The sequence below is a fragment of the Oreochromis aureus genome, linkage group 14 (assembly GCF_013358895.1).
Source record: "Oreochromis aureus strain Israel breed Guangdong linkage group 14, ZZ_aureus, whole genome shotgun sequence".
NCBI lineage: Eukaryota > Metazoa > Chordata > Actinopteri > Cichliformes > Cichlidae > Oreochromis > Oreochromis aureus.
The window spans coordinates 15,827,339-15,853,965 of NC_052955.1; the positions used below are offsets into that span (position 1 = coordinate 15,827,339).

General features: G+C 40.7%; 1 protein-coding gene across 4 annotated transcripts in view; it reads right to left on the reverse strand.

Annotated features, from left to right (window-relative positions):
* The window catches only part of LOC116323654 (neprilysin), a 40,741-nt gene extending 15,406 nt beyond the window's left edge, over window positions 1–25,335 (reverse strand). Inside the window, exons 1-4 of one of the 4 annotated variants that reach the window (XM_031744037.2) lie at window positions 24,898–25,335; window positions 14,222–14,398; window positions 12,913–12,948; window positions 10,746–10,907 (exon numbers count right to left, since the gene is read on the reverse strand). In XM_031744037.2, coding sequence (XP_031599897.1) covers window positions 10,746–10,907; window positions 12,913–12,948; window positions 14,222–14,398; window positions 24,898–24,940 — 418 coding nt within the window. In that variant the 5' untranslated portion in view covers window positions 24,941–25,335. The other 3 variants (XM_039597958.1, XM_039597957.1, XM_031744038.2) reach the window with 3 other exon arrangements.
* Window positions 25,336–26,627: the final 1,292 nt, after the last annotated feature.

The window sequence follows — 26,627 nt, forward strand, 5'->3', positions numbered from 1 at the left end:
TAAACCTTATCACATCATAATGTTTCACTGCAGTTCAACTACTATGCTGGGATTTCTGGGGGTGGTTCAGGGAACCTTGGAGAAAAAATTACAGAAATGGTTTGGCCTATCAGAAACTGGAGGTTTAGGTCACTTCAATATGCTGGGTGCAGTTATTATGATTTACAGCACATAGCTATCTAATCAAGTGTGTTGAAGTGATAGAACATTGTAACAATGTAGGGACACAACATGACTTAGACTAAAGATATTCTGGTATCACAAAAAAAAGCAAATATACTAACATTTATTTTTCTCCATCGAAAAAAGTCTCAACTTCTCCACAGCTTTTAGATTTTTTGTTTCTGTTCATCAACTGTATAGTTGCTTTATATGGCCTATATCATGAATAATACATGATGTAAATGTCTTTCAAGTCTAAGTGCCTTGTGATATGCTTTGTCTACATACAGAATGTATGTAAATAGCTGCACTTATGATTGCTGTTGCTATTGTTTATGACAACTCAAGAGAAAGAAGCAGCCTTTGTGTATTTCACATTTTGAAAATGTATCTCATCAGGACTATACGTGCATTTACATTTTCAGCACAAGATAGCGCATTTAATGAGCTAGTGCACTGACCTTTCAAAGACTGTAACCCAGGTTAATATCTGTGTCTACAACTAACACCTTTCCCAGCTACAAGTAGTAGTTGTTTGTTGTGAATACCAGTGCAAACGCATGTACTTGCAACTACAGTGCTGTGCAAAAGTCTTGTGTCACCTCTCATTTCTTTATATTTTGCTTCCGAGGAGCCAGACCTTCTTGTAATTATTTTAAATGATCTTAAGCAACACTTTTCGGGGCTTTATAAAAAGTTTTTTCTTGGACATGGGCTTCTTTTTCTCTTATTTCCAGTCCAGTCCTTTAACCTGACCATTGTTTGTTAGTTTTTTAGGCCTTAACACTATGAACAATTCATGCAAAAAGCACCTAACTCAAGGGATAAACTAGTGTTGTGTCTAAACATAACAGGGAGCTTAGCAAAGAACCCATTTTAAATAGTGTCTTTAGGTATTTTGTTACTAGCCTGTTGCACAAACACATCATTTGTTCCTAACTCTATAGTTAAATCCTATGTAAAATGCCAAGGATAATAGAGTTTCTTAGGCATAAAATGACATGTTTGCACCAGCAAGGTGATTCCCAAGGAGCTATTAGGTGAAAACCTGGCATATCCCAGCACAGTCTGCAGTGTGTCCTTAAAACAATAGAGGAAACTGGACAAGTGAAGGACAAAACATCTATAGTAGTATCTACAGAGTAGATTTAGCTGATCCAGATTTCCCATAGGGTAAAAATGTATTTGTTGTTGACTTGTGGTGGATAAATTTTACTGATGTTTTTTCAAGGTCGTGCACACAGATAACTATTAGTTTCTGACGTTTAACAGAACGAAAAACTTTTAGCCAAGGTACAACCAACGAGAAATTGCTACAGACCGAACTACAGAGATAATGCCCGTTCATGAACTCATGGCTTCTCAGAACTGGCCTGCTGTCTAGAGAACCAGTCGTCTAAACAACACGAGTAAGTGATTGAAGTCATTCATTTAGATTATTGTAGCATGTTTAAACATTTAGTCCCTCAGGGATGGCTTTTTGACGATTTAATGGAAGAAATCATTGGTATAGCTAGCTTAGTATTTCAGACTGTGTGTCTTCTCTGTATTCATAAACTTCCGCTTGTTGATAGCCACAGAGACAAGCTGTGCAAACACTGTCTGGTTAGTACAATCCTCCTTTCTTGAGTCTAAAAGAAAGGATTTAAGGTAATTTTCCGCATGGCGTTTAGTGTAGCAGACAAAATGTTCGGCAAATACAAGCATGTATAACCTACATGGTAAATGGTAAACAGACTGGCTCTTATAGAGCACCTTTCAACGCTACCTGAGCACTCAACGCGCTTTATTCACCCATTCACTTTTTTGTGAATGCTTTCTATGTAACATTCACACACAGTCTAAAGAGCTTGGAAAGAAACATCGACACACATTCATGCTCCAATGTCTGCATCAGAGAGCAAACTGCTTGCTCGAGGATATTTGGCACACAGACTGGGAGTAGCCAAGGATCGAACCACCAACCTTCCAATTAGTAGATGACATGCTTTACTTCCCGTGCTGCACTCACCCTAATGTCTGAAAAATAGTTGCTTCTTCTTTCTGACAACACAAAACTCATTTAAAAAAATTAAATAATATATAAATCATGTGCTGTGTTGCTGCAGAGATTTTGACTAAGATCTAAGAAGGATATGCAAAATATCCCTGACAAAAAATGCTACCAACATTTCAAAGGCTTGAATGATATTTTCTTTGTTTTATTCTTTCTGATTGTTTTGACATTATCCACTTTATCCAAGCAGAGCAATTTCTGTGTTATCAAAAGTAAACTCTTCAGTGGGTGGTTAAGTAGGTAGGATGTGTAAGAAAGATAACCTTTGATAACCTTTTGACTTTGACAAGCCGTCACATAGCTCAACATGACCTGAATGCTTCCTGACAATTATAAAGTTATCTTATGAATATTGCATCAGCAGATATACACCATCATGCCGCACAGCTCAGTGACACACCAGGATCAATACAGGAAAGAGGATGGAGTTTAAATTACACGGGCACTTGACAGCAAACTTTCCCCTGAGTCCAAGAGGACAACAATCCTGTCACTATGAGTGGGGTTGATATGAAAAGATAACAATAAGAACAAATTTGATTTTTTTTAACTGCTCAAAAAAAAAAGGATTTTCAATACAGCTCTCTACAGTTTAAAGATCTCGGTTTCCACAAATTACACAATTCATTTTTAGGAAAGATTATCAACTTTAATATTTAATTTATCAAGATCTGATATGAAATATCATTTTTTCCCTTTATAAGCAGTAGGTCTGCAAATTACATATTTGAGCAGTTTCACTCTTTGTTTCTGCAAATTCAGTTTGGATTAAATTTGTTTTCCACAGATTCTGGTGACCCGTTATTATCCCAGTGCATCAAATACTGCTGATCTGTCACATGTTGCTGGCATCTCTTCCTTACACACAAAGTGTTTTGGCAGCAGTTGTTAATACACCAGCTGTGGCAGAGAAAAATAACAGTTCTGTTTCAAAGGTTGATATTCCTGTGACTCAGGGATGGCCGGAGGTTTTTTTTTCTTATTATTGTTATTATTTCATTTTCAAACTCTGACTTCTTTTGGGGGTTTTTTTGCTTTTAACTTACACTGTCACTCAGTTGTTATCTTTAGACACTGAATACAGCTGGTCATGGTTCACAACAGCAATCCTGCATGTAGAAAAATGACACCTAACCACTAGGTTTAAATGTGGTGCAAAAGAGTGCTTTTGAAGCTTTCATAAGGGGTGAGTAAGGGGGCGGAGATGTGCAACGCCAGCCACTCATCACATGCATTAGTATGTGATGAGAAAAGGTTAGATTCGGAAATCCTTGGACACAGTTTTTTGTTTGTTTGTTTGTTTGCCACACAGGTGACTGTGGCTTGTACCAGTGACCATCAAATTCTAATTGGTTCATTCTAGTGTTAAAGAAGAAGCGTCATAAAAAGATTTTCTACAATACATGAAATGATTCCAAGAGATACCTTTTCAAAATGGTATCTCTATCTCCTGCTGCACAAAACATCCTTTACCCCTTGGAATAAAAAGGAAAACAATCACACTGTGACAGCCATCATCCACTGACCTCAAGCCTACTAAGAACATGAGGAGCATTCTTAAAAAGGAAGATCTATAAGAGTGGGCGACAATATACCAGGAACCAGCAGCTCCGGGTGGCAGTATTGACATCCTCAAAGGAAATCCTGACTACTATACACAGACCTACAAGTAGACCAACTGATGAGAGTTAGATTTAAAATGACATATAAAACCAACTTAAAGGTTTCTTTATTGTGCTTATTTTATGTTTATATGTAATTTTGGATCACAGTACAAAATTCCTAGTTTAAATTCCACTGTTATCTATAGACCTGCCTCGGAAAATAGAAGATATAATTAACGTGGCTCAGATACTGCCTCCCCCACCTCTGAGTAGGCTGTTATCACCTAATTAAATGGTACAGCAGCTCAATCGGACTGAGATCAGGTGAGGGACAAGTATATTCCTCCTCACCACCATAATGATGTTGTATCCATTAGTTTCTTTCAAAATTAATATGCTGAAACACAGAGAACATCATTTATCCAAATACAAACACACAGACTAGAATTCTGTACCAAATGCTCAGTGTGTAGTTTTGAGCATTTTTTTTGGTTCATTTGCTCATTTTTAAGTAATTTCCTTCCTTTTTTCCTCATAGGTCTACTTGTTTTCACTTCTTGCACGACTGCATTTCACTTCAGACTCTTTATACCTTTTCGTATTTCTAATCCTCCCATTTTCTCATTACCATGTGTGCACTATTTATGTGCTCATTTAATTGTAATGAAGTCCTGAGATAGAGACCCTTCACAGGGCGCTTCCTGCAAAAGGGCACAGATCATGTGTGTGTGATTGGATTACTGACTGCCTGGCGCTAATGTTTAACCACAGCAAAGGCTTACCCTTTCACTCTCTTTTACACACACACACACACACACAAGCAGACACACTTTCTCTCACCCCTTATGTGTGTATTTGGATTTATTTGAGAATGGATTTTGTGCCACCTGATGTTTGCTTGAGACGTCACGTCAATTTGAACCAAACCACTCAGCATGATACAGAATCCGAATTTAGAGTTTCTACCCTCTGCATTGCCATTTTATCCCTGAGTGTTTTTCATTCCACAAGGCATTTCACTTGCAGTGTCTTTAGTGCTGCTGGATTTGCTTACAATACATGACTATAAAGGATGTATTTAGTGTATATTACGAGCAGAAATTGCAAATGAAGTCAAGACTGAAATGAGTCAAAACTGTTTTGAGACTCTAAGTTTCCTGCTTTACACATTTGTAGAGACAATAAACCCACTGTAAGGAAACATCTTTACCAAAGGAATACAGATTAGCTTTAAAAATTTTATGCAATAGCTTTAACATCTCAGTTTCTCTGAGGCAGCCCCGTCTCCTGTTCCCATTCAGCTAAAATGTATTGAAATGTGTTATCTAAGACTGTGTTTGTTTGCGATATATCTGAAAATGACTTCCTAATTAAAATTTCCTTGTCTTTTATTTCATGGCTTTGCTAATGCTGTACATTTTCAGGTAAAAGATATTATATCAGACTCTGTACTCAGGAATATTCTGGAGAACCTTCTATCAGTTAATGTTGTAAAGAAGCAATCGCATGAAAACCATAATATTTTTCTGAATGCCACAGAGTAGTCTAGATCCATAATCCTAGCCAATCAGTGGCAGACTTGAAAAGAGTTTAAAAATCAGAACATCCTATGATTCAACCCCCTGTGGTCTAGGCCAAAGGACATGTGTTGTGCAATGATGGTAGGAAACCATTCTGCTTTTTTTTCAGAAAAAATACATTTCTACTCCATATGCTCAATGAGTTTTTATTGTGTGTTTGTTTAAGTGAAATTGGCATCCCGGTTGGATTTTGTAGTCAGGTTTTTGTTTGCACTCTGTGTGCTATTGCTGGGAAATATTTGGGGAGAGGAGCTATTCTGAGGGTCAGCTGCCCACAAATAACTCTTTTGAAGCAATTATGGTTGGAAAAAAAATATTTTTTTAACTTATGTTTAAACTAAAAAAGGCTGAACAACTGCACTTTAAATCGCCATTTGTTTAAATTAAATATTAATTACAATTAATATTAATAATATTTAGTTAATACAAATGATGTTTTGTAAGCTCAGGTAAGCTCACCCTAAGGGACACCCCTCTCTATCATCCTTTTTTACTCTAATAATAGTTTTAAAAATAAATAATATCTTGCGTTCAATAAGAAGCAGACAAATTAAAACAAGTAACTAAAACCTTCAACTTATCTGGAAAGTGTTTACTCAGGTTAACGTTTAATTAGATCTTAGATTGCTTTCTGAAATCAAACTAGCAGCCTCCTGCTGGCACATCGGCACTGGCTTCACTTTTCAGACCCATAAGTTACATGCAACTTTCATATACTTAGTGGTTATAGAGCTATTACACGTAGTCTTGTCCCCCATCCAGTGACAAAAACAGTAATTTCTTAGAGCTCGGCTGCGTCACAGCCTACTTTGCTATTGTGTAAACTAAAATAATCCCAGCAGTTGCTGAAACAGCCATCTAGCTCAAAACTGCAGTTTTTATGTAAAGGTTGTAACCCCACCAGGAAGCAAAATCAAATCTTTGTATATACAATATAAAGGTTCTGTCAGTTCTTGTTAGTCAAAATGCAACTTTATTACTCTTACTGTTATTTACACAGTAAACTCAGACATTTGGCTTTAGGACAGCTAGCAGGGGAGGTTATTAGCTTAGTTGAGGTCTAAACTATTTCCTTTTATTCATAAGCATTTTTTCTGGCAAAAACATATTCAATTCAGGATTTTAGTTCAATATGTTTTTGTTGGAGAAGAATTACCGCATTACTATTCATATTATTTTTCTTGGCCACACACCTCAGGTCAGCTATATTTATTTGATGTGTTTATGAGGAGTTGAGTTTCTGTGGTGTTTTGCAACGATTCTTGCTGGAATTTTGATATGAGGAGGTCATGTGAGCAAGCTATTTATCGTGAGCAAGTCCTACTGTGGTCAGTATTGTTTGTCTTACAATAAAGCCGTATTTCAGTTATTGTTGTCACAGACAGTCAGTCTCTTCAGTATGTCATAAGTCGTTAGCATTATGCAGAAAGAAAATCTCATATCTGGACACAGTGTTGATGCCACAGCTACCACACAGGTTTGTTTTGAAGCTCTTGATTATGCCAAATTCCACAAGAAACATAATCTGCATGCGCTGCCTACCCCTGGTTGGATTTTGCTCTCAATAGTCAGATTTAGACCTATACAAGAAGCACCTCACACAAAAGAGCAGCAGTGTGCTCATATAAGTCTCATGTACAGATAAATGTACACACACACACACACACACACACACACACACACACACACACACACACACACACACACATATATATATACAGTATATCTGCCTTTGTTATGTTATTGTTTAGATGAAATCCTTCCTTTCAGCCTTTCTGCCTCTTGTACGCTTCTTCCTTCCTGAAACAAACTAGTTAGTAATTAAAAGAGTCACGGCCAATTAGGTAAATTATTGCACAGCATGCCACACCTGAGGAGGGGGAACTGAAAAACAAAATTCTACCAGCCTCGTGCACCTACGTACGCACAGCTGTGGTCACATTCAGGGTGCAGATCCTCATTACGGATCATTACAGCATTTTACGGCATCTGAGAACAATCCAAGGCATTTACAAGCAGCCACAAATCTACACAGCTATTCACACACATACACATAGATGGAGTCTTTTTTTATTGCATGTCAGGGAGCCTAGAGCTCTGTGGTATCCAGGTGTTTTCAGGCCCCTGCAGCTGTTGACAGGAAAAGGATGTGCTTATCAGTAGGCGGCAGTATCCAAGTAGGCATCAGCAGCCAGGCCTAAGATCAGAGGTCTTATATTTGAGACCTCAGAGGTCACAACTCTTAGGTCTCACACTTACAGGAAATTCTCCTTCTTACACATTTAGTCATTAGAAAAGTTTTAGGGGCAAAGATTTTGTGGCTATAAGTCTTCAAAACAATAGAATGTGCACTTCAGATCCAAGGTGTTGTGTAATTATTTTGTTTTTTTTAAATGAAAAAGAAGGACTTACACAGAGAAGCACACAGAAAGTAAACCTGAACATGTGTGCATACAGTGCAGTCTGAGACATTCCTACTGTGACAAGCTGAAGGAATGAGCGCAACACTGACGGCTGTTGGGGATTTAATCTGATGAATGACTGGAACCTCATGCCTCTCTGTGGTAAACACAGCATTTAGAGCAATTAAGTCAATGATTGTAAAGCATCAGCCACTGCACTTTGCCCAGTGTTTCTGCAAAACTTGCTTTCTTTCTTTCTCCTTTTATAGTAATGCAGCAGATATTAGCATAAGACCTGATAAATCAACCAGGTCTCAGCAACAATACAAGAGTAAGTATATTATGTACATGTAAAGTCATGCCGCAAACCCACACAGAGCTATGCAATGTGCATAACGGCACATACAATAGCATGGTCAAATGGTCAAATGAGCCTTTGTCGAGAAATGTTTCCTTCTTGCCCCCTTTGTGTGATTTTTACGAGTGCTTGTACTGTCATTGAGAAGAGAGAACAACGCAGAAATGAATGGCTGTGAGTTGTGCAGTCCAAATAAGTTCATGTGCACTGCTTTTTATACCATCCCTAAGCTGTTTGTTAGAAGTCTAATTTAAAATACCGGCAGTACCTCTGAGAATCTCATGTTCAAGAAAATCACTGTGAAGGCGTAAGAGGCAGAATTTCAGCAATACACTTTTATAATTACACTACACAGAAGGAATAATGATGCAATTCTACCACTAAAAGGACCCTCTGAACAAAGGGATATAAATAAATGATCATTATGTTACAAGGCAATCTCTAAACCCTAATGAATGTTCTATTGATTGGTAAAAAGGTGTTGATCAAGAAGTAAAGCAAAAGTAACAAAATTAAAGAATTTGTTTCTCAAAACAAAAAAGTTTTGAGAAAAGAAAAGCTTTTCACTTTAAAAATAGCATAGCACGATAAATCATTGTAACAGACTGCAGACAATATATACTTCATTCTGGATTAAATGCAAAAATCGCTTCATTCACATTCACAATCAGTTTTACGTTTTGAAATAAATCTCACCAACTGAAAATATCAGGGTGGAAAGCAAAAGAAAGACAATACTGTCCCAACGCACTAACTGTGCGTTTATCCATCAAGACTGGACAAATGGATTACTCAAGAATGCTGCAAATTTTCTAAGTCCACAAGACAAGCTGCACTTTAAACCCCATTTTTCCTTTCCCAATAAGGATGAATCTTTCTCATCCTCTCTAATCACTCTGTTTCTCCTGCAGCCACTCCACACTGTTTTTATTACAGAGAAAGGTACTGATATATACATTTCTAAGTTTATGGCAGATGAAGAGTTTTCATTGTCCATGGAAAGTTTGTGTCCCATAAATATTTAGCACCCTGAAACAAAGGGCTCTGCCAACCTTCATGCAAACAACTTGAAATGAAGCATGGACCCATATTATACACACATGCTCAAATCTGCAAACACATTTGCACTTTAACTGCCTTTTTTTGTAACAAGGACACTATAGTCTAATGCCTACTAAAAACCTACAATACACTTGGGGCACACTCACACATACAATGCTTAAATTTTGCTTTTTTTTTCACCATAATGTGTGGGATCTTTAGAAAACAGCTCACGCTCACACACACATGCACACATATTGATAATGCCAACAAACTCCCAGCCCCCGTGGCATCAATGATATCTATAGAGCTGTGGTCCCTGATGGACAGTCCTCCTTACATGTAAACTAGTGAAACCAAGTCAAGCTGTCCTCAGTTCTACAAAAAGTAGACCAAAAGGGATGTATTGTGCGAGTGCTTCAGAAGTTTTCATAAGCTAAAAGCTTTGATACAACCCTAATTCCAAAAGAATCTAAAGACAAACATAATTTTATTTAATAGAATATAAAAGTATATCAAATGTTTCAATTGAGAAATCGCTTAATTTTAAGACAAATACTGGCTACTTTTAAATCCAACAAGTTGGACGGCCCCTCTCTCCTTTTGTCAGGAGGCCACAGCATCCATGTTTTCCAGAAATAATTTCAACACAATGGAAAACTAAAACAGGGACCTTTGCACACTGTTTTCTTCATTCTGTCTCAGTGCACTTCTGCACTGTGTTTTTAAAGTACACAGCTCAAATTTCAATTTGTCTGACCACAGAACTTTGACTCAGTCTGTTTTAAAGGAGCTTTGGCCCAGAGAAGATGTTGGCATTTGTGCATCATGGTCACACATGGCTTCACATTTGCATGACAGAGCTTTAGCCAGCATTAGTGGATGGCATGGTGAACTGTGTTCACAGACAGTGGTTTCTGGAAGTGATCCTAAGCCTTTTCAATGATTTCCAGAGATTTCTCCAGATTCTCTGAATCTTTTGATGACATTATGATTTGTAGATGATGAGCTCTTAAATCTCTTCACAATTTTGCATCATTTCGAAATGTTTCCACAGTTTATAAAGGCAGTTTTCTACAGATTGGTGAATCTCTGCCCATCTTAACTTCTGAGGAACTCTGCCTCTCTAAGATACACTTGTTTAAAACACAGTTACTTTACTCACCTGTTGCCACTTAGCCTAATTAGTTGCAAAATCTTCTTCAAACTGTTTCTTTTTAATACCATTTACTTTTCTAGCCTTTTATTGCCCCCATTCCAACTTTTTTGAGATGTGCTGCTGCCATCGAATTCAAAATCATATACTATTTTTCCTAAAATGCTACTTTTTCTCAGTTTAAACATTTGATATGTTTTCTATGTTCAATTGTGAAAAAATTACAACTTTATGACATTGGTAAATCATTGCGTTCTGTTTTTATTTTTGTTTTACACAGTGTCCCAACTTTTTCAGTATTGGATTTGTATAAACACTTTGGTCTGATTGCCTGCTTGTCTTTCTGTGCGTGCATCTGCTTGCACGGCTGTGTGTAGGTGTCTGACCTTTGAGGATGACCTCCAGTTCGTCTCGTAAGATGTCAAAGGTGCTGTATCTAGAGGTGGTCTCAGGGATGATGTTCTTTTTAAGCCACCCTCCACAGGCATACTGGTAGAAGTTGTCACAGGGGTCCACGTTAGCGTCCATGTTCTCAATGAGACGAGACGCTGCATGGACAGAAAGAAAACAAACTCTATGAAATGAAGGAATACAGAAATAAGCAAGCCATTCTTTCAGGATATACAGTTAAAAATAACCAACAAATATATGACAGTGTATATGCAACCTATGATTTGTATTCAAAATTGTGTTAAGTGCTGTATAGTTTGTTCAACAAGTGCAAGTCAGTGAAACCTACCATGGCACTATTTAATAATATAATATATTGACAAATATATGTAATATATATAACACTATTCAACCATGCTATATATACTGGAATTTGTTTGTATTTCCAGTGTATTGAAAGCAAAGCTAACAAACTTCAGGCTACACTAAAGGGACTTATTTGAGTATTACTGATGTGAACAAATTTCTGTTTGATAATTAAAACCATTGTTAACTTAGATTAAAAAAAATAAATGCATTTGAAGAATAAATATTAGGCTGAAAACAGAAAATATACAGTAAATGAAATCCTGTAAATGTGTGCTAAGTTAAATAACCAAAAAGTTGAAACTAATCTTATTGGGTTTCCCCAAAAGCAGATCAACCTGCCCTTCTCCCAGTCATAGATGGCGCAAATAGATGGATAACAAGCAGAAAATTAGGTCGGAGACTAACACAGACCAAATTGTGTTTCATAAATAACTGTCAGTTGAACAGATATTCTCCTTGAACACATATGTCCATTCTTAATCACTGCAATTTAGGTGGATAATGGCAGATGGCAACTTGAAGTGCCAGTTAACATGGTAGAGTAGCCAGTGTTTCCATTTTTATATGGCTTGAACTAATGTGATATAACACATTGATAAGTGATCTGTGAAGATCTTCCCCTGTTTTCAGTTGTTATATAAAGCTAAAGTTATGCGCTGTCTGAGGCATTATAAATGGTTGACGCCATCTTTTCACATAAGTTTCAGCAAGACAGTGAAAATAACTTCAAAAACACTGAAATGCTGAAACTTCACAGAGAACATTGACTAAGCAGAACGAAGGCAGGAATTGTTAGGGCTCTTTCTGTAGGTCACTGAATAACCTGTAAAAAGAAAAGAGCATTTGCAATCATAATCTCCCTAAAGCCTGAAATGCTTGCTGTTGCAGTAGCATAATGTGCAACAAAAGAAGATACAAAAATACAATTCTCTGGTATAAATGTAACATTTGCAGCAATGCAAAAGGGAAAAAACGGTATAATGACAGTGATTGAGTTCAGCTTAGCACCGGTACTGGAAAGATGTATACTTTTTTTAAACTGCAATTAAATTCCACAAGGCAGCTCAGAGATCTCCTGTGACAAGGCTGTCTGTCAAATTTGACTGAACTGGGACACCGGCTCCCCAAAAATGCATCAGAAATGAATCAGCATCTGTTGCTAGAAACGGGAGGTAGAGTTTTAAACAGTTAATCTTGTATTTCATGTATTTTTCTCTCCTATGAGATTTTTTTAACAATGTGAAAAAATAAAGTAATAATGTATTATGTTAGTATTGATGAAGGGAGAGGCAGGGGTTCTATTTTTTTAAGGCTAACAAGAGAGTTGTTGGGAACTACTCTTACAATTTTAGTAAAAGTGTCATGTTCACTGTCAGGAATTATGATTAAAAAAAAGGAGAGAAAAATAAGAAAAATTGGTTGTGTGACAACAGCTTTGTGTGATATTCATAAAGGTTATGCAAGATTGCTTATTGCTGGAGACGTGGTCAAAGAATATTTACAGTTAAAATAATAAACTCCATAACAAAATCTTAATATGCTGAGAAAAAGAAGTTTCAGCTTTGGACTTTGTTCCTAATGGTTTTGCTTCATCTATACCCGCTTATAGAATTACCAGTTTCTCAGCTTCTGTTTCCTATGAGAAGCTGAAGTGGCAATTTCTCCAAGTATCTCTGAAATCCCTGGGCTTCATGAGGCAAACTCAGGTTTCCTATCTTCTCCGTCTTCCCTTGAGAAGAATCAAAGCCTGCGGAACGAGACACTAAAGAGAATGCACAAACAAACACTGCTTACCTGACTGTGTGCAGTCCGCTGTGGTGCAGATTTCATCTACAGAAAATGCAAAACAAATCATTACTCAGTGGGATTTTTGCAGCTATCAGTCATGATGTCATATCCTATTCCTCTTACTCCACTTCCATTTTCTCTCAGTTCCTTTGTTTATTTGTTATTCTTCTTGCAAATAAGGAGTGTAACTCTCACTATCAGGAATTATTTAGATTGTAAAGTGTTAATGAAATTCAGTCTGACACAAGAAACAAAGTACTGTACGACCTTAAACAGAATGCTTCATGAGTTATGTGGAACTGCACATGATGTGCGCACAGCTATGTGCATGAACGGGCACAAACAAGGTATTGAACTTTAATCTTCATGACTTGGTGGTTTACACATTTATGAAGCGAAATGCTATAAAAAGCCTCAAACTTAATTTGATTCCTCTTTCTGTTAGATGATTGTTTTCTAAACCTGCAAAATTTCACATTCCATTTATTATTATTTAATCTATACATCTATAAATAAGCTTCCTATTATCACTGTTAATTTATTCCTACATAGCTTGTGCCACATTCCATTAACCCTGGATCTGCAGTGATATATGTGAAACTCCTAATATTATGTAAAATGAGCCTTCTGTCATCTGCAAGTGACAGTTTAATAAGTCATAAAGAACATAAAAAAACACGAAAATTCATGTATATGTTAAAAAACTGACAAATGAAACAGATTTATTTGGCTTCCACTGGCAAAGAAAGGTTTTCTCAGTGTCCTTTTATTGTAATTTCTCCTGATTTGAAAAAAACATCAAAATATATTTACATATATTCTCATCTGAGGTCAGATTTTGTACAATGGGTGTACAAAGGTGCCAAAAAACACAATGGAAACTTTAAAAAAAAAAAAAAAGGACCTTTAGAGTGTTTTCTTCATTCTGTCTCAGTGACTGCACTTCTGCACTGTGTTTTTAAAGTACACAGCTCAAGTGTCATCTATCACCTGAACAAAGTGCTGCTCTTCAGCAGGCTTCTTTGTGCTCACCATTAACCATGAACTCAGTTGAAAGCAATTGTCCTTCCATGTACACAGTTTAAAGGCAATCTTTAAAAGTTTGGAAAAGTTTGGTTAAGATGATAAAAGATGCTCAGTAACACTGTCAAAAGTATTTTTAATTACTTGATGCATTTGTATTGATAAGGATTTTGTTAGGTGCAGAACACCTCCATCAGCATGAGCCTGACAAAAACTCCAAAAATGTTTGTCCTTTGAGCTACTCAAGGTTTTCGATATTTCTTATTCAGTCTTCTGTTCTTAGATCACTCACCCGTCTTCTGTGTGGCAAAGAGGATGATGAGGGCAATGATGACAATGAAGAGCAGGGAGACAATAGTAATGAGGCCGATCTCCAGCGAGGTCCATCGGAGCTTCTTAGCCGACTTGGGGGTGTTTGTCTCTGTCATTCTCGGGTCTCCTTCTTCAACTGCCGCCTGTATCAACTCACCTACGGAGTTTTGACTGAAATGATTAGTCAGCTGAGAGGAAACTAATCAGCAGGTATTCTAATGAGCAACAAATTCTGATTTAGTAAGCAAAAACTTTAAAATGCATATATGCTGACGTTTGTAGTTTGTGTATACCGGTTGCACAAAATAAGTAACTTAATGTTGGCACATTGGGACATTTTTGCAGTTTTGTGGCAAATTTTGCTTTAATTCATTAGAAATGATTCAATAATTTTATATAAAAATAATAAATCAACCTAAATATAACAAAATGAATGGATTCAGATAATAGCAGTGTGCCAAAAATACAAGTAGAACTAAAAATCCCAGTCTTTGAGAGCCTTAAAGTTTGGGATTTTTTTTCTCTTTTGTTTGGACCATGTACTTTTCTAAAATGAAAGGTATTAGTTGAATCTTTTGTTGTTTTCTTAGGCACATGCAGAAAAAAGTTAAAAGGAGATAAAAGACACAGCACTGTTAGGAAAACAAATGAGGGGGGGAAAAGAAACCGTAAAAACTTTTTTTTTCTTGGAGTGAAAGGTGAAAATAATGGAAGTTCTTACCCTGGTGGCTGTATGTTCCCAACAAAAAAAAAAAAACGGAAAGCAAAAGAAAAAAACCCCCAAAAAACAAAACGCAAAAACAGAGAAGGAAGCACACACTTCTGAAGAACAGAAAACAAGCGGAACCTTTCCTCTGCTCTTCTCTATGCAGTGTTGTTTTCCTCTCAGGGGCCAAGTGAGAACTTTACAAAGTTCATGAAACAAGTAGTTAAGTCTATCTCTGAAGGCAATTAATCCTTAATCCTTTAACAACGCTGCACAGACATGCACTCATTCAGTGACTGCACATAAACACTCATCCACAGCCATGCTCTCATACACACTACAAGCTATAGTGTCATGAGGTGTCTATGCAGATGGGTGGGTCTTGCCACATGCAGGCTGAGATGAGAGCACTGCGTGACCAAAGGACAAAGTCTTCTAACTTTCTTTGAACGAACAGACAACTACAGACACACATCATGTCCTGTACCCCCACACACCCCCACTACACATTTATCAAATGTAACCACAGTCCTGCTGGATGTTCATTCACCTATCAATCCACTTCATGACTAAACAATAACCCGAGGTAAAGTAAACCTCTGTTGTTATGGCTGTTATCCAGCCTGATAAGCCACTATTACACACACCAACCACAGATCCCCACAGGCAGGGTGCTTTCCCAACTCTACACCGAAACTAAAGCATGTAAGACATCACCAAGATTTACTACAGGGAAGTGGCAACTGGATTTGATTCTACAACTGTAATAAAGGCAAGGGAAAATATGGGGGGAAACAAGTGATTGAAAAGATAAAAAAAGGAGATGAGACAGTACGATGACACAAGTTGATATGTTAATCGCAACTTCCTGTCAACCCCTCTCAGACTGCAGGAGGGGGCAGAAACTTTGTCTGCGAGCACACACATCACTGTGACAGCAGTCCCACAGCTCTAATAAAACCATGTGTGCATGTCAGCATTGTAGAGGCTGTATATTATTTTCAGCCACGCTTCCTGACACTTTGCATGCCAAGAAATCGAATGTCTGCAAAATTTATTAAAAAGGAAACTGAACATAAAGACGCAGTGAAGGAATGTGCAAAAAGAGTTGAGAGCAAGAGGGAGAAAAGGTGCAAGAAAAACTGAGCAGGACACTGAGAGGTCCCGAGCGATTCCCTCAAAGTGTATTCAGGCACGTTTAGCTGAGTCCTATAGGAGCACTAATACTGTCCCACTCATGTGCTATTTGTCATTATGCTTACTGCTGTGTTTCTGGGGCTGTACACATTTAAAGTAAGGTTATTCTCATTTACATTGCCTCTGGTTAAGTTAAGGGGACCTGTTAGCAGTGACAGTGATGCTTTTAAAGATGTTTACTCTGTCAGTGTGTGACAGAGAACACCTAATCCATGTTTAATGTTGCTACTCCGTGTAGTGAAGTAGATTCTGGGGTTAGGATGTTACATGATGTCCCTAAACGCACCACTGACATCCACACCTTTCAGCCGACAATTACCTGGCTATAAGAAACAGCTGCGCTTCACTACTGAGAGAAGGCATTTGGCAGTCTTGGCAATCTAAGGTGGCTGCAGCACTAGGCAGTTGAGCTCCACATATCTCTTAAGGAAAGCTACTCAGTTGCCCTTAGAGAGTGGTAAGTGCGACTTTTGTTTATCATACTGTGGCATAGTAGGGTGGACTCTGACTACTGTTTCCCTCTCTTGCAGGTGTGCATTAGACTGCTGCTGTCTTGTCAGATGCCGTTTTGTTTGTTATGCACTACTTTTATAAAGTATAGTGATTTGGGATGTGGTTTTATGTAGATCTTTTATTGATTGTTTAATGTTTTATCTTTTCCTTTATTGCTTTAGTGGAGGTGCGGCCGCTTGTTCAGAGGCTAGGCACGTGAGGTGGAATCCCCTCCCCGATGCATGCGAGTGTACACACCGGGCATAGGCAGATTGCACCCTTTAGAGTTTAGTGTGAGTGAGGTTTGCTGTGAAATCACACGGTGAGTAATTGGTGGCACCCTTGGGCACTCCTCCTGTAGGTTGCCTCCTCAAGTGGCCGGTCTCCACCATTTTGTTTAGTTGCTGCTTTTAATATATTGTGCTTGTTTTAGGGTAGCATTGTGGCAGGGAGTATGTTGTTTTAATTATTGTTTGGTAATAAAGGGTTTTAATTTATTTTACTCTCTTACCCCTGCTACCCTAGGTGCCTTTTTAATCTTTTAGTTATGTTTTAGTAGTTTTCTTAATAAACTTTGCATTATAAACTCCCTTTGTCTCACCTCTGCCTTTAAATAACGAGTCTGTGGGCTTTGGTAGCCAATACAATCTTCTCATTGGCTAGAGAAATCTTTCCTGGGGTTGTAGCGCCCTCCCCAGGTGGCGTTGTCACTACTTTAGTAACCGTCCCCGGTTATATCTTATTTCCGCGACACCACAATCTGGCGTTGTGTCGACAGGATATTTTCAGGCAGAGATCTGTTGCATGTTTTTTTTTGTTTTTTTTTGGGGGTTAAATCTGTTCGGTTTGTTTGGTTATTGTAGTGCAGCGGCAAGACAGCAGCAGTGGCAGCGTCGGGACGGACTTCTGGGTTTTATAAAGTGATATTTAAATACTCTGGCTTATTATGGAGGAAGAGCTCACAGAGCTACGAGACTTGGTCGAGCAGCTGCAAGCAGAAAATCGGCGGATGCGGCAAGAGCGAGGGTCGGCGCAACCTGGCACCAGTGCTGCTGCTACAGGATCATCCACCAATGGGCATTCTGCTGTTTCAGCTCCCGCGACTGAGAGACTGATTTATATTCCTCGGGAGAGGAAGTGCCCATGGTTCAACGGTAAGACTGGTATAGGTATTGCCAATGGGTGGAAGAGGTGCAGGCCTGTTTGAGGGTACGACATCTTTCACCAGCCGACCAAGCCCTTTTCATCTATGATCATCTAGAAGGCGAGCCCAGAGAAGAGATTAAATATCGGCTTCCAGAAGAGAAAGACGATCCCGAAAAGATTTTGACTATTTTACAGGAACTGTATGGATGTACTAAGTCATATGTTTCTCTGCAGGAGGAGTTCTTTTCAAGACGACAGCAGGAGGGAGAAACATTGCAAGAGTTTTCGCATGCTCTTATGTGCCTCATGGACAGAGTTGCGAAACAGTCCCCTTATGTTCTGCTGAACAAAGATGTGTTGCTTAGAGACCAATTTGTTGAAAATGTGCTTGATTGTTTCTTACGCAGAGAATTAAAACAGTATGTCCGCAGCCACCCTACTGCCACCTTGATGGATGTTCGGCGTGAGGCTATCTTATGGGAGCGTGAAGGTATTCCAGGGGGTGGAAGGGGTAGAAGCTACTCGGTCCCCTCTGTAGCTGGGTTTCAGCACACTGTTCAGGAGGTCCCTTTTAGCAGTAACCAGGCAGGTACTGCACCCTATCACCCCGAATTACATGAATTAAAAGAGATTCTCAAAGACCAGCAAAAGCAGTTAAATCAGCTCACACGGAGTCTTGCGGCCTTGAACAGCGTTCCCAAAATCTATACCGCTTCACGTAACAGGACAGCAATCTGCAGACGGTGCCAGAAGGTTGGGCATTCTGCTAGGGAATGCACTGGTGAGCCCACAGTAAAACATGCACAGCCAGCTGGTACAGTAGCACAATCCAGCTTAAATGATGCTACTTGTTCCTCCAATCAGGCAAGCTTCTACCCCCCTGAAGCATCGAGTCAAGGTTCAGGTGGGGGCTCCTTAAGCTCAGAGGCTGTAGTGTCTAACCCTGAAAGTTTGGTATCCGCATGCCCCTACATGAAGGTATTAATGGGTGGAGTATGGGTCCCTTGTTTGGTGGACACCGGGTCCATGGTGTCCACAATAACTGAGAGCTTTTTCAGAGAGCATTTCGAGTCATGCGGCCTGGATAGACTTCGGTCGTGCAACTGGTTGAAGTTAAGTGCTGCTAATGGGTTAGCCATACCTTACATAGGCTATTTTGAATTAGATGTGCATCTGTGTGGTAAAGAGATTACCCGGCGAGGTGTGCTGGTTGTAAGGGATCCCCCACAGGGTACAATGTCAGCACCTGGGGTTTTGGGAATGAATGTTATTAGGGAATGTTATCACGAGTTGTTCGCACAACATGGTTCTTCCTTTTTTAACTGCCCCCCAGTGGTTCAGGCCCCTATTTTAATACAACAAGCTCTCCAGCAGTGCCATCAGATCCAGGCTAAGGCCCCTCAGAACGCTCAAGTCGGGTAAAGGTCAAGGGAGGTAGAGTCTGCCCGCGCCCCCGGCGGTACCATGAAAATTGTGGCAGCTACATGTTCACAACATCTGCCAGGAGAGGCTCTGTTCGAGCCGCTCAGTTGTGGTTTACCTGCCGGCTTATTGGCATCCCCTGCACTTCTTTGTGTTAACAGAGGCACCGTTTATATCCCAGTTGTTAACGTTGGTGTGCAGGATGTAGTACTGTCTCCTCATACTACGATCGGGACCCTGAGCTATGCTCATTTGGTTAGCTCCCCCCAGGGTCTCCAAGAGGAGGGTATGGCAGCTACCGTATCCTCACAGACTGTAGTTAGTTCAGTGCAAGATAAGATTGCTGCTATTGACTTATCCACTCTGACCGCACAGGAGCAGGGTCATGTGAGGTCATTACTATACAAGTATAGTGGCGTCTTTTCCGATCACGACGGGATATAGGCTGTACTAACTTGATTTCTCATGATATTCCCTAGTGGAAGACAACCCGGTGCGGCAGAGGTATAGACGTATCCCCCTCCGAATATGAGGCCGTAAAAGCCCACATTCGACAGCTTCTTGAGGCCCAGGTAATTAGGGAAAGCAGTAGCCCTTTGCTTCACCCATTGTGTTGGTAAGAAAAGATGGCAGCCTTCGCTTGTGTGTGGACTACCGGGCTTTAAACAGTAAGACCCGCAAGGATGCTTTCCCCTGCCACGTATTGACGAGTCACTCGATGCTTTATCCGGTGCCCGCTGGTTTTCCACTTTGGACCTTGCCGCAGGTTATAACCAAGTCCCTGTTACAGAAAAAGACAAAATGAAGACTGCATTCTGCACTCCTTTCGGGTTGTTTGAGTGGAATAGGATGCCCTTTGGATTGTGTAATGCCCCGAGTACATTTCAGAGATTAATGGAGAGGATCTTTGGAGACCAACACTGTCAGTCATTGTTGCTCTATTTAGATGATGTTATTGTGTTTTCTTCTACAGTAGAGGAACATGTGAGTCGCTTGGATGTTGTCCTGGGACGGTTGCAGCAAGAGGGTCTCAAGGCTAAGTTGGAAAAGTGTTCCTTTTTCCAATCTGAGGTGAGCTACTTGGGTCATGTTGTGTCGAGGGATGGTGTGTCTCACCGACCTAATAAAATTGAAGCAGTTTCTAAGTGGCCCCGGCCTAACCATGTCTCTGAGTTGCGCTCCTTCTTAGGCTTTGCAAGCTACTATCGTCGTTTTGTTGAGGGATTTGCAAAATTGGCCGCTCCCCTACATCGCCTAGTTGCTGAGCTGACTGGTACCAAGTCCAGGAAGCCTGCCATACAGGTTTTATCTGCAGCATGGACAGATGAATGTGAGAAGAGCTTTGAAGGGCTTAAACGGAGGTTGGTGTCTGCTCCAGTTTTGGCTTATGCTAATTTTTCTCTGCCGTTTATTTTAGAGGTGGATGCTAGCTATCAGGGCCTAGGTGCCGTGCTCTCCCAAGAACAGGCAGGGAAGATTCGACCTATAGCATATGCCAGCCGTGGCCTTCGTCCTACAGAGCGTAATATGGATAACTATAGCTCTATGAAATTGGAGTTTCTGGCCTTGAAGTGGGCCATGACTGAAAAGTTCAGAGATTATCTGTTGGGGCAGAAGTGCACAGTATATACAGATAATAATCCCCTCAGTCATTTGTCCACAGCCAAGCTGGGCGCTACAGAACAGCGCTGGGCTGCACAGCTTGCTGCCTTTGATTTCACTATCAAGTATCGACCTGGTCGAAGTAATAAGAATGCAGATGCTCTCTCACGGCAACATCCCGCGGAAGTTACTTCAGTTAATGAACTAGGCATAGTCTCCGGTACCGCTCTGCCTGCCCCTTTGCAACAGGTATTTGGTGTGAAGCCACTAACTGAGGCTGTTCAAGCCACTATCTCAGTCTTTCCAGGACATGCGCCGTCTGACCTTCGTGTTCTGCAGGAGGCTGACCCTATTATTCAGGAGTTTCTGACGTTTTGGATACGGAGAAGGGGGCCCGATGCAACTGAACGTGGCCAAACCTCAAGGGAAGTCCTCGGATTGGTCAGGCAATGGCGTAGGTTGGTGGAGCAGGGTGGTGTGTTGTATCGCAAGGTCTCTCATCCTAGGGGAGAAGAGATGCTGCAGGTGCTGTTGCCCAAGTCACTGCAGGGTCAGGTTTTGCATCAGTTGCACCAGGAGCACGGACACCAGGGTGTAAAGAGAACCGTAGACCTGGTTTCTCAGCGGTGTTACTGGCCGGGGATGTACCATGACATTCAACAGTGGTGCCAGGAGTGTGAGCGATGCCAACTAGCTAAAGATGTTCAAATCTATCCTAATGCTTATATGGGCCATTTGCTTGCATCCCGACCAAACCAGATCCTTGCAGTTGACTTTACTGTATTGGAGCCGTCGCGTAATGGGGTTGAAAATGTTCTTGTTATGACAGATGTGTTTTCAAAATATACCCAGGCCATTCCAACCCACGATCAACGGGCATCGACAGTGGCAGAGGTGTTGGTGAAGGAGTGGTTCTGCAGATTTGGCGTGCCAGGGCGTATCCACTCTGATCAAGGTAGAAACTTTGAGAGCAGTCTGGTTGAGCAGCTCTGCAAAATGTATGGTATTGAGAAGAGTCGCACTACCCCTTACCATCCAACCGGTAATGGCCAATGTGAGCGGTTTAATCGCACTTTGCACAATTTGCTGCGCACCCTCCCTACCTCTCGAAAAAGGGACTGGGCTTGTTATTTGCCACAAGTGATCTTTGCATATAACACTACAGTACATCAGTCTACAGGCGAGTCACCATTTGCTCTGATGTTTGGCCAAGATCCCCAGTTACCCGTTGACTTTTTGTTGGGTAGGATTCAGGAGCCTGTGGCTGGTAGCACCCATGACTGGGTTGTAGAGCACCAGACTCGACTACGTCATGCATTTGAACATGCTAATAAACGCTTGGGGGCTGCAGCTAACTGGCGCAAGATGCGTCACGATCAGCATGTGAGGGATGCTCCCCTGCAAGAAGGTCAGTTGGTTTACCTTAAGGAGGTTGGGTTCAGAGGCCGTCATAAAATTCAGGATGTTTGGAGTTCGGTGGTGTATAAAGTGCTTAAGGCCCCTGACCAAAATGGGTCCGTGTACACTATTGCTCCGGTAGATAGCCCAAGTCAAGTGAAACATGTCCACCGTTCACTACTAAAGAATAAGGTGGAAGGTGCGACTACCTGCCCCCCCAGTGCTCCGATCCAAACATTAGAAACTACCCCTGTAGAAGAACTGATGCAAGATGGCGAGTGGGTTTTATTGGTCTCGGAACCTACTCCAGCCCCAAGCAGTTGCCAACAAAGACCAGAGACTCCTAGCCCTCGTAGGTCAGATGAGCTAGAACCCTCAACGTCCTCCGCGGGGTCGGCCTGCCCTGACCAGCTGCCAGTTATGGCTGGTGTTCATAACGATATAGCCCCTTTACGTAGGACTAATCGTGGTAATGCTGGGACGCACCCAAATCCGCACCATTTGCCCCAGGCAGCAGGAAGTAGAGCAATAGAGGCCGTGAACTCACAGGCACCTGTGCCTACTACAGTTACCCTGTTTAGACCTTGGCAGTGAGTGTCAATCGTCGGGACGACGATTCAAATCTCGGGGTAGATTGTAGTGAAGTAGATTCTGGGGTTAGGATGTTACATGATGTCCCTAACGCGCACCACTGACATCCACACCTTTCAGCCGACAATTACCTGGCTATAAGAAACAGCTGCGCTTCACTACTGAGAGAAGGCATTTGGCAGTCTTGGCAATCTAAGGTGGCTGCAGCACTAGGCAGTTGAGCTCCACATATCTCTTAAGGAAAGCTACTCAGTTGCCCTTAGAGAGTGGTAAGTGCGACTTTTGTTTATCATACTGTGGCATAGTAGGGTGGACTCTGACTACTGTTTCCCTCTCTTGCAGGTGTGCATTAGACTGCTGCTGTCTTGTCAGATGCCGTTTTGTTTGTTATGCACTACTTTTATAAAGTATAGTGATTTGGGATGTGGTTTTATGTAGATCTTTTATTGATTGTTTAATGTTTTATCTTTTCCTTTATTGCTTTAGTGGAGGTGCGGCCGCTTGTTCAGAGGCTAGGCACGTGAGGTGGAATCCCTCCCGATGCATGCGAGTGTACACACCGGGCATAGGCAGATTGCACCCTTTAGAGTTTAGTGTGAGTGAGGTTTGCTGTGAAATCACACGGGTGAGTAATTGGTGGCACCCTTGGGCACTCCTCCCTGTAGGTTGCCTCCTCAAGTGGCCGGTCTCCACCATTTTGTTTAGTTGCTGCTTTTTAATATATTGTGCTTGTTTTAGGGTAGCATTGTGGCAGGGAGTATGTTGTTTTAATTATTGTTTGGTAATAAAGGGTTTTAATTTATTTTACTCTCTTACCCCTGCTACCCTAGGTGCCTTTTTAATCTTTTAGTTATGTTTTAGTAGTTTTTCTTAATAAACTTTGCATTATAAACTCCCTTTGTCTCACCTCTGCCTTTAAATAACGAGTCTGTGGGCTTTGGTAGCCAATACAATCTTCTCATTGGCTAGAGAAATCTTTCCTGGGGTTGTAGCGCCCTCCCCCAGGTGGCGTTGTCACTACTTTAGTAACCGTCCCCGGTTATATCTTATTTCCGCGACACCACATCCGGTTACAGGATGTAGTCAATATTTTTTTCTAATGCTGTGGCTCAGAGTGTGTTTGAAAAGTATGCACTGCTGTGTCTGCATTTTAAGATAATAGTTTATGAAAGGAGCAACAAAAATCAAAACTCGTTTTTTTCCACTCTGTCTGCCTTTCATGATATATCTAAAACATAAACAGCCCAAATCTTGTGAGACCACACAAGCCCCTTCAAAATTAAACCCATCATTCACTGAGACACCTGAAAACACCCATGTGCTATACGCACACGCACACATACACAATCGACACGAGACTACTTGTACAAAGTCACTTCTGTTTTACAACTTACATCCATGTCAGCAATTAATATGTCCAGTGTCTAAATGGGTTTGAATAAGTGGAGGAATGTGGCCTACTTTAACTGAAAATAGCACCTTCTCTGGGATATGATTTTTAGCGCGGGGCCTATAGCTGCACACTGAAGACTAAAATCATCTTTGAGTGAAGAGTCCCTGTGCGCAAAGGTGCTGTGATCTAGATGAAATGAAGTCCACCTCTTAAATTGCTGTCCTAATGGTTCTTGCAAAAGCAGTATGAATGCAACAGTAAAAATAACTTTTAAAGGGATATAACACCAAACTTACAGCAACACCACCAGTCCCCACACAGCTGGAATACAATGCACTAGTATCACAGAGAGGTTAGAGGATACCCAGCTGGAACAGTGTTTTCTGGTCGGACCAAATGCATCTAAGTTTTAAACTCTGGTGGGGAAAAAATAAGCCTCAGCGCACACACCGTGCTTCGCAACCGAGAAATGCGTGCCAGCTCCTCATCTCCTGTTGCACGTCAGAAACTCCGAGGGGGGTGGCATGATCAACTGGTGCACGCTGCCCCGTGTCACTGAAGCAGCACGGGCGCACACGCAAAACCGATGCGCGCGCACACACGCGCGCACACTCACACATACACTCACACACACACACACACATAGAGGCGCCGACGCACACAGATGGCACAGCTTTACAAGAGCGCTTGGTTTGCGTGAGCGACTTACCAGATATGTCGGGAAATTTACGGTCGATGATATATATGGGCATCACATCCACTGATCAAACATCCATCAAATCCACGAAGGGAACGCGAACTGCTGATCGATCTATTCCAGACGATCTATTTGCTTCACCCTGGATTTCAACAAGGCACAAACCGATCCCGCCTCTCTTCTTCTCCTTCTTCTCCCTCTTCTCCTTCCTTTGGCTGTCTATTCTAGGAGTGCAAGAACACACAAACGAACACACTCACGCACAGACCCCTCTCTACAACTACCTACTGTACTATACCACATCTACCCAGAGAGGATCGCTGAATTTAAAATGATCCATCAGAGTCTTGCGCAACTGTGTGATCCACACAGGGGAGACCCCATATTTATACAGCCCATGACATACAGTAAAGCAGTGAAGTAGCCCTCTGAAGTTAGCCGTCCATAGAGTCGTTGCCTCCTCCGCCAGGGCGACGTTTAGAAGTGACCCTGTCAGCTGCACTTGCTGCTAGTGGCGCCTAAATAGCCCCAAGGCGCAGATTCAGGTGAACAGTGCAATGGACTGATGTGTACCTTATTTCGCTGTATAGCCTACTTATAGAGCTTTTAGTAGCTTTTAAGCCTTAGCAATAATGACAAAATGTACTGCAAATTCTCTGTTTTTAAGCTACAGTATGCTTAATGGGTCTAAAATGCATAATTTGAATTAATAAGGACGAGCAGCTTTTAATGGAAATATTGCCTGCATTGATTTACATATGCAAGAAGAAACGATTTGTAATAGTGCAATCGACATCCAGGCAATAGGGACACGTGGATTAGTCTTCTTTGCTTTTCTTTTCCTTTTTTTTTATTTTGTCCCTGGAGGCCTAGACAGTCCTAAAGATGCAAACATAAAACATGCATTCACCACTGATTCACCATTGACCACTTATTGTTGCAGGGTTTTTATCTTAGAATAATAAAGTTCCTTCAGGCGACTGTTGTTCCGATTTGGCGCTATATAAATACAATTGTATTGAATTGAACTGAACTGATTCAAGCTATGAATCATCAAAATCTACACCGTCTATGTGGCGTTATCTCAACACTCAGTGAATGGAGATTGTATAATTATTTTTAAACTGTCAGTCTATTCTTCCTAAATCATGTTTAATGTTACCAGGGCTGGGAGTGTTATATTAAATATATCTGTGAATGTATGAGTGCTGTTTGGCCTTGTCATAGTATCGTGACTATTGGGTGTTAGTGACTTTTCAAGGCAAGTGAAAAAAAAATTGAATTTATTATATTCTCCATGATACTGTTGAGTTAGTTGTGACCTTTTGCTCCTACTCCACTTACTATTTAACAACAAAGTTCACCAGTGGGTCATTCCTGTAAGACCAGTTAACTTCTGCAAACAGTGGAGGGTGTTTGAACTGAAAGTGAAAGTCAGCATTGAAGTGAGAGGGGCAGAAACTACATGACAGTGGAAAATGAATGATGTCATTCATTCATGTCTTTTTTTTAAGTAAATAATATAAAATAAAAGTATAATAAACATTTCGCAATATTGTAATAAAGATGGACTACCTGGTCAAAGAGACATGATTTAGTTACACCAATTGCAAAATGCACTCAAACTATGTCAACATTTGACTCTAAAGATCCAGAACCCCAAATTACTATGTCGTGCATGTCCAAATTCAACAGAACGGTCCAGTTAATCCTGGTTGAGGAAAAAAACAGTTGCTTGTTTG